General features: G+C 44.9%; 1 protein-coding gene across 1 annotated transcript in view; it reads right to left on the bottom strand.

Annotated features, from left to right (window-relative positions):
• trim71 (tripartite motif containing 71, E3 ubiquitin protein ligase) overlaps positions 1–10818 on the bottom strand; it is a 66608-nt gene extending 55790 nt beyond the window's left edge. Inside the window, exon 1 of the mRNA XM_085991019.1 lies at positions 9494–10818. Coding sequence (XP_085847145.1) covers positions 9494–10444 — 951 coding nt within the window. The 5' untranslated portion in view covers positions 10445–10818. The remainder of the gene's footprint in view (positions 1–9493) is intronic.
• Between the last annotated feature and the right edge of the window lie 2622 nt (positions 10819–13440).

Here is a 13440-nt window from a genome sequence, read left to right as displayed (position 1 = left end):
TTGAACTCAAAGGCACTGAGGCTAATTCCCTCACCACTAACGTCACTGAGATCAGCCACAACGCTGACTTGATCCATTCAATATCCCTTTTCAAGTTCACTTTCTCCTCTCCCGAAGGTAGCAATGCAAGTTCATGCTGGAGTAATTAATTCTCGGGACATTGGGTGGGGAGGTGAGGGAAAAGGCTGGCATTTATTGCCCTACTGCAATCCATGTGGCGAAGGTAGTCACACAGTGCTGTTACCTAGGGAGTTACAAGACTTTGATCCAGCGATGAAGGAACTATGATATATGTCCAAGTCAGGATGGTGTGTGACTTGGAAAGGAAAGTGCATTTATTAACTCAGCATCATCTGTTGTAGTGAAGACTGATACAAATTAGCCATTTAAAACCTCTGCTGTATCTTGGGAATCTTTTAAGGCCCAATCCAGTCCTTAATGCCTAATCTAGAAGCATCCTACTCAATCGGGCTCAGTATCTTACCATGTTTATTTACCTATTGAGAAATGGTCTTTGAAAGACAGCTTGACTGAGCATGAAAACACTGAGGGGCTTCATTAAAAGCTCCCCACCCAATTCACAAGAACAGTGCGGCTATCCTTGGTGGCACGGTGAATTACCTTGGGGGCGGGGGGGTCGTCGAAGAAAGGATCACCATGACAATTTCCTATACACCCGCTGTATTGCTCGCCATTTAACGACTTACAGTACCGGCATAAAAATAGTGGAGATTTCTGGTGGTTAATATACATGGCACATTTACTCCAAGTCATTACCAGTAAGCAAGATGCCTCCTACACATGGAAGATAGCTGAGTAAGCAATGGCAGTGGGCCCAACTGCGGTGCTGTTCATCATTAAAGCATCGAGTATTATCACATGGGGACATTCGCTATGCCTGGAGGAAAAAAATTATGAAGCAGGATACATCCTTAACCGATTCACAGGAATAAACCTAAATATAGATTTCAACAAAATGCCTCCAGCACAGCATTAAATTTAGTTCAGCACCATGGGGTCCCTCCTCTGTGCAATCAATAAAGCTACACAGCTGTGCAGCATTCGGTGGAGAAAGGTCACATGGAGCAGATGCTGCTGGGAATTAACAGAACCTTTAAAATACTCAAAACTAGCAAAAAAAGTTCCGGAGTTCTGTTAAAATTGGCAACATTTCCAGTTGTGGAAATCAGGGCACTTGAAATTAATGAAGCTGGGCTCCCAACATGCTCAGCGCCAAGATAGAAAGTTAACCCCCACCCACTTCCCAATGACACAGCCACAGAAGCCTGCAAGATTCCAGGTTGGATAGAGCCCTCCAAGCAAAGGGAGGGAACCTAGTTGGCCACGTGCATGTTTGCGGTGTGTGAAAGACAAGATGTAGTCCAACTGCAATGATTGGTACCCCATCCCCACACAGGCAAGTACCCTACCACTACTCGTGTGAATCTATACACGTCTATACTGTCTCACTAGATGACACCCTAGTACAAAATACATGACATCTTTCGTATTTTGTTTCCATTAAAAATGTTTACCTGTCCACCTCTTCTGAAGGCAACTTGTGCTGAAGTACATGGTCAATTGATGCCATTGGTCTTCAAGTATTTTGCTCAGGTAGCCATTATTACCCAGGTGTCTAAACAGTGAAATTCAGCAGCCTATGTCAAGCCCAACTGTGTCCTTAGCCAACAGTCTGCAACAGGGACCTTGGACAAACCATGCTGCTCCTCCTCCACACCACCCACAATAAAAATTAACTGTCCACCAGCTCAGCACAATTCCTGCCCTTCGAGGCTACGTCACAACACTATCCCATAAGCTCAGAGGGTTGGCTTTTGTATTTCACCTTTAAATGTCTGAGCCTCCCGACTGTAAAGCTGCATAGGTAGCAGATCCCAGAGGTCTGCCAATGCTCAGAGTTAGTTATCAGGTAGTGTATACAAGTGACCAAAATACATTGCTTTACTTAATACTTCACCAATTGCACAGATCACAAACCCATACACACAATTAACACCAATAACAGCTCAAATTCCCATTAGGCTTGCTCTGTCCATGTCCTAACAGCAGTGAAACACGTGTCCACTTATCTTTTCAATGAAGCAACTCAAGCTTCCTAGGTTTTTAAAGCTGTGACTATAACCAACACTCTTGCAACAAAACAAAAATCTAATCACCATCCCAATCTCTAATAATAACCAGAAATACAGTCACCACCCATTTCCCATGACCAACTCAAGAGTTCCCATTGGGCATTAAATTATGCATGATTCACAATCTCACTTGAACACTGGAAAATCAAAGCATTATCTTGGCCCCAGAAACTTGTGGCTCTTGCCATCAACTCTGCCGCTCATTGGCTACTTGTTCACACTGAGCCAGCATATCAAATTTAATATCGTCATACACATCTACTAATACCCCACCAAATCCCTGCAATCTTACCCACCTTTTCATCCCTACTGGTCCTGACTCCCACTGGTCTTCCCCATCAAAGGTGCAGATGCCAGTCACCCTCAAGAACCTTGCTGATGTGACTATCTTTCATGAAAGGGGCCTGGACACAGATGTTGGAACTATGAGGCATCATGGCTTGGCTTTATAAATCCTTTAAAAATAACACCCCAGATCTGACACACTGCTTCTACTGAAGGCTCTGATGCAAGCTGAGAGCCTTCAAGTATCTTGTCCACAGTTGCTCTTCATGTGCAAGCTGAGGCAGCTAGTTTTGGCAGGGTATTACGTGTTGTGAGCTTTCCACCATAGGGTTGAGGACAACGATCTAAAGCAGAACCCCATCTAATCTTTCTAGCCCAGGGTAAGAATTTGAAGCAAAGTCAAAACTAATTGCTTTCTCTTCCCCCACCCCCATGTCAGCCATGGCTCAGTTGGTAGAACTCTTGTCTGAGTCAGAAGGTTGTAGGTTCAAGTCCCACTCCAGAGACTTGAGCACAAAATTCTAGGCTGAAACTCCAGTGCAGTACTGAGAGAGTGCTGCAATGTCGGAGGTGCCGTCTTTCGGATGAGATGTTGAACCGAGGCTCCTTCTGCTCTCTCAGGTGGACATAAACACTATTTTAAACAGCAGAGGTGTCCTGGCCAATATTTATCCCTCAATCATCACAAAAACAGATTATCTGGTCATCACATTGCGGTTTGTGGGTGCTTGCTGTGCGCAAATTGTCTTTCACTGTTGGTTCACTACAATCATATCAGAAGAGAGTCATGGGGAGCAGTGTTGTAAACATCTCTGTTGTCTTTCAATTTCATACTGATCAAAATTATTTTCCACTAGGATTCTGTGGAGGACACAAAATTACAGGGCGTGGCTAACTAAGGAAGACTGAAGGCAACATCTGGGTGGACAGAGACAAATTGAGCAATCAGATGAAATTTATTGTGGAGAAATGCAAGGTGATACATTGCAGAGGAATAAGGACACATAAATGGTAAAACTTTACAGATGTTTAGGGGCTCAGATACACACATCTATTAAAGTAGGAAGGCATGCTGATAAAATTGTAAAATAAAATCCTAAATAGTATAAAATACAAAGCAAAAAGGCAATGCTAAGCCTACATAAATCAGGTTCGGCCAGTTAGAATATTGTATCCAGTCTGAAGCTTTTTCCTTTAGGAAGGGTATCAAACCTATGAAGGTGGTGCAAAAAAAATTCACTAGGGGAAAGAGGGTTTTGTTTTTCATTAGAGCAAATCCATAAATTAATTCAAAAATTGGGAGGTTTGAGAATGTAAAAAATAAATCAGGAAAAAAGGTCCACTGGTCAGTGAATCATCCAGTTACTAGAGGGCCTAAACAAAAGAAAGCAAGAGCATGAAGAACTTGCATTTACATAGTGTCTTTCATGGTCTCAGGACATCCCAAAACCTAACAACTTGCATTTACATAGTGTCTTTCATGGTCTCAGGACATCCCAAAACCTAACAACTTGCATTTATATAGCACCTTTAACTCAGTAAAAACGTCCCAAAGCGCTTCACAGGAGCGTTTTAAAACAATTTTACACCAAGCCACATAAGGCGATATTAGGGCAGGTGGTCAAAGAGGGAAGTTTTTGAAGGAACGTCTTAAAAGAGGAAAGGTTTAGGGAGGGAGCTTCAGAGCTTATAGCCTTGGCAGCTGAAGGTACGGCCAACGGTGTTGTGGCGATTAAAATCAGGGCTGTTCAAGAAAACAAAATACCGCTGAAGTGTAGTCACTTCACGGCAGCCAATTTGCACGCAGCAAGATCCCAGAAACAACAATTAGATAAATGACCAGATAGTCTGTTTTAGCGATGGTGGTTGATGGATAAACATAGGCCAGGAGAACTCTCCTACTCCTTTTCAAACACGGTCATGGGATCTTTTAAGGCCATCTGTGAAGGTCGATATCTCGGTTTAACGTCTCATCCGAAAGGCAGAACCTCCAACAGTGCAGCATTCCCTCAGTGCTGCACAGAAGTGCCAGCCTAGATTGTGTTCAAGTGTCTGTAGTGGGGCTTGAAGCCACAAGCTTCTGACCCAGAAGCAAGAGTGCTACCACTGAACTGACACCAAAGGATTGAAGGGAATTTTTTTTTTTAATTATATAAAGAGGGTTGTTAGAACAGGGTAGAAGCAGAATCCATATATGTAAAAGAAAATAAAGATATTGGACACGTGGATAGCTTATTCAGAGGCCAGTCCAATGGCCCCCTTCTGTAAAATTCTATCACCTTTAACCACGAAGGAGATACGAGATAAATTAAAACACAGACTCTGAATGAAAGGCCGCATCCTAGAACACTACCAGCTAGTCCAGCAGGCTCATCTTAATACAGTGACCCTTAAGTGAAAAGATATCCACATACCAAGAACTGTTTTGATAAGATACCTCTGCAAAACTCCCATTCTTAGCCTTGTACGTATTGTGCTGCCCTTTTCACATAGGAACAGGAGTTCAATGAGACCAGGGTCAGGATTCATTTGCAATTATGTAGCACCTTATATGTCACTCAGGAAAGCTCCCAAAAGCTTTGCGTATATCAAATTACTTTTTCAGGTCCTGTCACCATTAGAGGCGAACACAATATCACAATCTACATCAATGGTTTGAATGAGGGGATCAAATGTAATGGCCCAGAAATTCGGGTCCCCACGGGTGAGTACGCACTGGGTACTCACGCGTAGGCCCAACGAAAGTGCCAGTTTTGTGCATGCGCGGGAAACCAGAACTTCCGTTCCCTTAAAGGAAGGGGTTCACAGGTCGAACGCGTGTGCTGGAGAGGCAGCTTTTTTGCAGCTTTCTCCGGGAGGGTAAGTCTCCAGCAGTTACTCTTTTAAAAAGCATTCGCAAGGCCTACTTTTAACAAGGTAAGTGGTGAATGAAGTAAAATTAAAACATTTTTTCCACAGGTTTATTATTTTTCAATACTTTAACGAAAGGTAAGTTTATTTCAGCCCTGTTAGAAACTAATTAATTTTTTTCAAAAATGTAAATTGTTTAAAAGTTATTTTATGTAATTTAGTTATTTTAAAAATGTGATTTTTTAAAAATTTATTTGAAGTTTTAGTTATGTTTTGGGGCTGATTTGTATTTATAGTTTTGACAGCTCTTCCTGTCAAATTTATGAATGGGCATTCCCTGCTACCGTTGGCTCTCCATGGCCCACGTGATCCCAGGGGACGCATCGAACTAACTGTGCCCCTGGGATACGCAAGCACTGCACGCCGGCAGTTGGAGGAGACCCAGGATCGGAATACCACGCGGGCCCACAGCTCAACGGCCGGCGCGCTAGATAAGTGCAGGTCGGAGGCTTGCACCCGCGGGAAGCCTCCGACCCGAATTTCTGGGCCAATATATCCAAGTCTGCTGATGATACAAAGCTGTCTGGGAATGCAAGTTATGAGGAGAATGCAAGGAGGCTTCAAGGGGATATAGACAGGCTAAGTGAGTGGGCAAGAACATGGCAAATGAAATATAATGTGCAGAAATGTGAAGTTATCCACTTTGGTAAGAAAAATAGAAAAGCAAGAGTATTTTTTAAAATGGTGAGAGATTGGGAAATGTTGGTGTTCAGAGGGACCTGGGTGTCCTTGTACACGAATCACTGAAAGTTAACATGCAAGGTACAGCACGCAATTAAGAAAGCAACTGGTATGTTGGCCTTTATTACAAGAGGATTTGAGTGCAAGAGTAGATATCTTACTGCAATTCTATAGGGCCCTGGTGAGACCACACCTGGAGTATTGTGTACAGCTTTGGTTTCCCTAACTAAGGAAGGATATACTTACCATAGAGGGAGTGCAACAAAGGTTCACCAGACTGGTTCCTGGGATGGAGGGATTGTCCTATGAGGAGAGATTGAGTAGACTAGGCCTATATTTTCTGGAGTTCAGAAGAATAAGAGGTGATCTCATTGAAACATACAAAATTCTTACAGGGTAGATGCAGGGAGAATGTTTTCCCCTGGCTGGGGAGTCTAGAAGCAGAGGTCAGCCATTTAAGACTGAGAGGAGTAGAAATTTCTTCATAGGGTGGTGAATCTTCGAAATTTTCTACCAGAGGGCTGTGGAGGCTCAGTCATTGAGTATATTCAAGACAGAGATCAATAGATTTTTGGATATTAAGGGAATCAAGGGATATGGGAACAGTGCAGGAAAGTGGAGTGGAGGTAGAAGAGCAGCCATGATCTTATTGAGGCTCGAGAGGCCAAATGGCCGACTCCTGCTCCTATTTCTTATGTTTTTAATAGCTCTTTTGGGCACAGCAAGAACGTTGGTACGGACTCCAGGAGAATTCACCACTTCCAATAATGCCAGAATCAAGTAGTCAACGGTCCGGTTCGAAATCCTCATCCGAGACAACTCGTCAGGATTACACCGACGTGTCGGCCTTGCTACAAAATGTCACGATACATGAAGAATGCCACCCATCCCCCAGAAAAAAAAATACAACTAACCAGCTAGTTAAGACAGAAATAGTAAACAAAACGGTTTCTGTAACAGAGAAGGGAAATAACCCATAGTTTTGTTTTGTCAAATAGGAATGAGCATCAGAGCCAGATTAAGAATTTCTTGGGGCTCTGGGCACAAAGAATATTCGGGTCCCAACATCCATTGAAACACAAATATGTAATAATGAGTGAAGAAATAGGCTCTTGGTATGTTTACACACTTAATAAAAAAGCAAATCATATCACAACATACCAGTTTAATTGAAACTGATCCAGGGCTATATTCCGGTTTTTCTGCAGTCTGGTGAGTTTTACCAGGAGCGCCTGGGCATGGGCCCCATAGGCCAATGTGTTAATCCACCCAATAAGCATTGTGTGTCATTAGAAAATTGTTTTCACGAACTAGCACTTAAAACACTGCAATTATTGGCCAACCATATGTATTAAAAAGTACCAAAATTCTCACCTCTCCAACAAAAATTTGCATTGTTTTAACCCATGACTTGAATAAGTTAAGCCAGAGTCACATCTCGTTTGTTAGTTTTGTAGCAAATTTGTAATTCTTTCAATAAAAAAAAACTTCTTGTGTGAAGGATCCCATTCATGTATAAAAAATGCAGTCCGATATTAACCAAAGGGATAAAAATTAATGAATGACAACGTTGACGCTTACTGCAAGCTACTCGTGGACGGTGCTGCCTTCACGTTGTGACTGGAGAGATCAGCGTGGGGGGACAAAGCCCTTTTGCTTACAGCATGCAAAACATGAATGGACCTAATCTCTTTAGAGTAAATCGCACGCTCTGACTCAGCCCGCCCAACAGCAGGCACCATTTTGTTTGGGAAAAAAAGCAGCCCAGCACCCCTGGATTGGAAGGGGAGAAGGACACGTGTGTGTACACACACAAAACCAAAGCTACAAAAATCAGGCATTTTAAATTCTCCGGGGTGCTGAATTAATTTATTCCTCCCAACTCAACATTCCAAGATTAATCGATAAGTTATTGATATGTTGTGCAATCCACTCTGTCTGGAACATGAATGGACACAGTACATCATTAACGAGCGATCAGAAACACGGGCGGTTACATTACAGGACTTAACAAGACTGCGTTGCTCCCGATACCACGTTTCCCGGGACACATTGTTTCCAGGTGCCAAGCATGAGACTCAATGCCACACTGACACCATCGCCATGAAAGATGGTTGGCGTATTTTGATCGCCATATCATCGCTTGGGGGAAAACAAAAATAATTTACCAAATTAAATTAAAAAAGATTAATTTTTTTTTTTTTTTTAATGTGCACGCCGCCCTTTTAGTTCTTACGCGTGTAAACGCACTGTCGGCAAAAGATTTAATTCTAACCTACAACTTCCGTTTGTATTGATCCATGTCATTCGAAATATTATTATTTATGTAATGGTTTTACACGAAAACGTGAGAAACAAATTACATTGCTCGATTTTACTTAATTCAAAACAAGCAGACATGCCAGCGTTTTGCATCAGCCACGAAGATGTCGACAGCTCCTGTAATACTATATACGAAATTTGTAATCGAAATTAAAATATCGCTGCAACGAATGAAGTATCGGACACTACATTGTAATCATTCCACCCATGGGCTTGGTCTGAGGATCGGCTACAAATCCGCTCAGAACACGTTCCCTCCAGATTGCAAATTAAAAAGAAAATGAAATGCAAAAAAAACCCTAATGGAGTCAAATTGCTCAATAGTGGCACCTACGAGAACAGTTTCAAGTCGTTGCTTGAATTAAAATGATCTGCAACCAAAAAAGGAAAAAAACATGATCACGACCTTTTGGGAATAAAGGTGAATATGCGGTCATTTCACAAGCACTAAACATCGGATTTGAAACATTTTAAACATGGTGAAACATATACAACTGGAATTTTATACAAGACATAAAACTCTCATCTTAAAAACACCTAAAAACAATCAAAAACAGTAATCTTTAATTTAAGTTCGGCTATAACATTTATACACAATTTAATAGACCCTGAATATGCCATTAATCTCCAAAGTATCCCATTTCTCGATACTAAATCAGAACATTTTGAAGAATACTAAGCCAATGTTACGGATGAAACTAGATCAGCTAGGTAGAAATATTGAAGTTCTGAAGATAACCAAAATTAAGTGTTGAACTAGAATGTATTTTATAAAAACTTGCAAATCAAAGAGAACTGTTAAGTGCTACTTATTAAACTAGACAGGAAATTTTTCAATTTAAAAAACACAAATCGTAAAATGAGACTTTACTGCAACTACAGCCGTGCAACGAAAAACATTGCAATTTCTTTTAACCATGCAACCAATATTGCAATTTTTACCATGCAACTAACGAAAAACATTGCAATTTCCTCCCGTGCAACGAACTAAAACAAGTCGCAAATTTTCCCAATGCAACGAACTAAAACAAGTCGCAATTTTTCCGCATACAATGAACTAAAACAAGTTGCAATTTTTCCTCCATGCAACGAACTATGCAATGTTTTAAACCACGCAGGTAACGAATCGTCAAAAAACCTACTTCGTTCTCGTGCTGCTGGCAGTAGCTGACCCGTTCGTGTGTGAGCGGCAGGCTGGGGAAGGGCTGCTGGCTGTAGTGCTGCTGCCTGAAGCGCTGGATGACATGCTCCTTGGTGAGGCGGACCCGCTGGTGCGCCCGCACGCAGTGATCGCACAGGTACTCGGCGCAGTCCATGCAGCGGGAAGTGACCGGCGCGCCCTCGTCACACGAGCTGCAGCCCGACTGCGAGCCTTTGCCGCGGCCCCGGCGCGGCCCGTTCCCCCCGCCGCTGCTGCCGTCCAGCTCGTCCTCGGCCGCCGACACCACGTCCAGCAGGTTGTTGAGCAGCAGCAGCTCGGCCGGCAGCCCCTCGCTGTCGGCGGCCGGCATGCGGCGCTCGCAGATGGGGCAGCCCAGCTCGCCGGGGCCGCAGGAGTTGCTGCTAGAGGAGGAGGAGGAAGCGGTGGGCGGGGAGGGCTCGGGTTCGGGCCCGTTGCCCGGCCGGACACGGTTACTGCCCGGCCCGTTGCCCCCACGCCGCCGCCGGCCGCCGTGCGACTCCAGGCAGGGCTGACAGAAGGAGTGGCGGCAGGGCAGCAGGCGCAGCTCGTCGGCCGCCTGGGGCTGCAGCGCCGCCGGGCTGGAGCGGGAGCGCGACCCCAGGCCGGTGGCCGGCGGACCCCGGGAACAGCAGAGGCCGCACTGTTGTGGTGGCTGGGGCTCTGGCCGTGGCGCCTCCTGCCGGCTCGGGGCCTGCGGCTGAGCCGGGCTCTGCTGCTCTTGGCGCGGCTGAGCCGGCGCGGCCGGCGGCTGCTGCTCCTGGCCGCAGAACGGCGCGGCCATAGCGGCGTCCGAGCGCTGGTAGCAGCGTGGGTAGAAGCGGCCCTGGGCCAGCTCGGCCGGCCTGGAGGGCAGCCGCTCGGCTTCCTCAGCGAGAACCGCTCCCCTGTGCAGCGACCGAGAAATCCACATTGACGGGCCGACGGGGGCTCATATTCCCCCCGGGAGGCGCCGTGTGTGGAGTGGGTCGGGGTGGGCGGGGGGGCTCCCTCACCGGTCTTTCTTTTTGTTTCTCCCCCCCCCAGTCAAATCTCTGGTAGGCCCGCTTTAATCCCCGGTGTTTCCTCGGCCTCTTGCTCTCTCTTCAGCTCCGCTCCCGGCCGCTGCCTCTCCCCGCCGCGCGCTCCATCTTCTCGCACTTTCTGTGTCTCTCGCTGCCGCCGCGCGCCGCTTTTTTTCCGCCTCTTCTTTGGACGTCGGCCGAGGGGGCGGGGCGCCGCCTCCTACGTCACCGCGTAGCTCGGCGTCAGGTGTGCGGAGGAGACCGTGCCCTCCTCATTCATTCATAATTTATTTCATTCATAACTCTGGAACATGTTGTTCCCCCCCACACACATGGGCGGATTCAATTATTTAATAGGAACTGTTATATTTTAGCCCAGGGTGGCGCTACACTTGGCTTCAGCGCTTCTAAACTGAGCTCCTTGTCGCAATGTTCCAAAGAAATTGCTGACTCGACACAAGTGACAGCATTTTAGCCACATGCACTCATTTTAGTTAAACTCTGTAACCCAGGAAGTAAAGCACTTACAACGATCAATAAAGACTCACACACTCTGCTTTTCGTCTTACCATTTTACCAACAAATACACACAACGGTTAAAGTATACATGCACACACCATGCATGTATTGAGATCTCATGCCCAATGACGATGTCTATTACTGATTTTATATTTACTAATCAGAAATGTGATTAGATACATCTGGATTCCCAATTAGCCCCATGTGGCTAGTGGCTAATGTATTGGACAACACTGACTGATTGGAAAGGTTAGTGTGTGTGTTCTAGGTGAGGGAAATATCAGGCTTGGCTGCATTGATCCTCCGCAGTCTGGTGCTTGCATTCACTGTCAGAGATCACACGTATCTAATGGCCACGGGGTTAGGTACCAGAAGGTGGAACCATATTCCGATGAGGGAATCAATGTCTTTATGAGAGGAGAGATGGAGAGTAAATGTAGCCTTGAGGGAATAAAATGTATCAACCACATACTGTGACACTAAAGTCACATGGAGGGTCCCTACCCCAAGCAGAAAGCCATCTGTTGAGCCTATTCTCTATATTTCCTAATACAAAAGCAAAATTTCATGCAGTATTTCATAATCAGACCACAGTATCAGCCTTGGCTTAGTGTTAGTATGCTTATCTCTGAGCCAGAAGGTTGTGGGTTCCAGCCCTACTCCAGAGATTTGAGCACATACTGCACACTTCAGTGCAGTACTGAGGGAATGCTGCATTTCTGGAGCTGCTGCTTTTTAAATGAGGCTGGAAAAGATTCTGTGCCACTGTTTTAATAAGAACAGAGAAATTCTCCCAGTGTTCTGGTCAACATTTATCCCTCAACAACATGACCAAAACCAGATTATTTGGTCATTATCTCATTGCTGTTTGTGGGAGCTTGCTGTGCACAAAATTGCTGCTGCATTTCCTACATTACACCAGTGACTACACACCATCTTGCCGTCCGGAGGAGGCGGGGGTCCCCAATGAACATAACATAAGAAATAGGAGCAGGAATAGACCACTAGGCCCCTCGAGCCTGCTCCACCATTCAATAAGATCATGGCTGATCTTGGGCTCAAAGCCACTTCCCCGCCCGCTCCCCGTAACCCTTCACTCCCTTATCTTGCAAAAATCTGTCTATCTCCACCTTAAATGTATTTAATGACCCAGCCTCCACAGCTCTCTGGGGCAGAGAATTCCACAGATTTATGACCCTCTGAGGGAAGAAATTCCTCCTCATCTCAGTTCTAAAATGGTGACTCTTTATTCTAAAACTGTGCCCCCGCGTTCTAGATTTCCCCACGAGGGGAAACATCCTCTCTGCATCTACCTTGTCGAGCCCCCTCAGCATCTTATATGTTTCAATGAGATCACCTCTCATTCTTCTAAATTCTAATGAGTATAGGCCCAGCCTGCTCAACCTTTCCTCATAAGTCAACCTCATCGTCTCTGGAATTAACCTAGTGAATCATCTCTGAACTGCCTCCAATGCAAGTATATCCTTCCTTGAATGAGACCAAAACTGTATGCAGTACTCCAGGTGTGGTCTCACCAATACCCTGTACAGTTTTAGCAGGACTTCCCTACTTTTATACTCCAACCCCTTTGAAATAAAGGCCAACATTCCATTTGCCTTTTTGATTACTTGCTGTACCTGCATGCTAACTTTTTGTGTTTCATGCACAAGGACCCCCGGTCCCTCTGAACTGTAGCATTTTGTAATCTCTTTCCATTTAAATAATAATTTGCTTTTTTATTTTTCCTGCCAAAGTGGATAACCTCGCACTTTCCCACATTATACTCCATCTGCCAAATGTTTGCCCACTCACTTAGCCTGTCCATATCCCTTTGCAGGTTCTTTGAGTCCTCTGCACAACTTGCTTTCCCACCCATCTTTGTATCATCTGCAAACTTGGCTACATTACACTCGGTCACTTCATCCAAGTCATTAATGTAGATTGTAAATATTTGAGGCCCCAGCACCGATCCTTGTGGCACCCCACTAGTTACCGTTTGCCAACCAGAAAATGACCCATTTTTCCCAACTCTCTGCTTTCTGTTAGTTAGCCAATTCTCTATCTATGCTAATATATTACCCCCAATTCCGTGAGCTCTTATCTTATGCAGTAACCTTTTATGTGGCACCTTATCAAATGCCTTCTGGAAATCCAAATACACCACATCCACTGGTTCACCCTTGTCCACCCTCTAGGACTCTCTACGTGGGATTTCTCCCTTTATCTATTGGGGACTTGGCTTGGAGCAGTCCCGTGCAATAAGGTTTTAAGTAGGTTCACGGACTCCCAGGCTGTCTGCCTTTTCTGCAGCCTGGAGGAGTCCATGTTCCCTGTATATATAGAGTGTGAGAGTTTGCAGCCCCTCTTCCATTATTTGAAGAGGCTG

The sequence above is a fragment of the Somniosus microcephalus genome, chromosome 6, assembly GCF_052327205.1.
Source record: "Somniosus microcephalus isolate GS21.2 chromosome 6, FLI_Smic_1.0, whole genome shotgun sequence".
NCBI lineage: Eukaryota > Metazoa > Chordata > Chondrichthyes > Squaliformes > Somniosidae > Somniosus > Somniosus microcephalus.
This window is presented reverse-complemented; position numbering and strand designations above follow the sequence as displayed.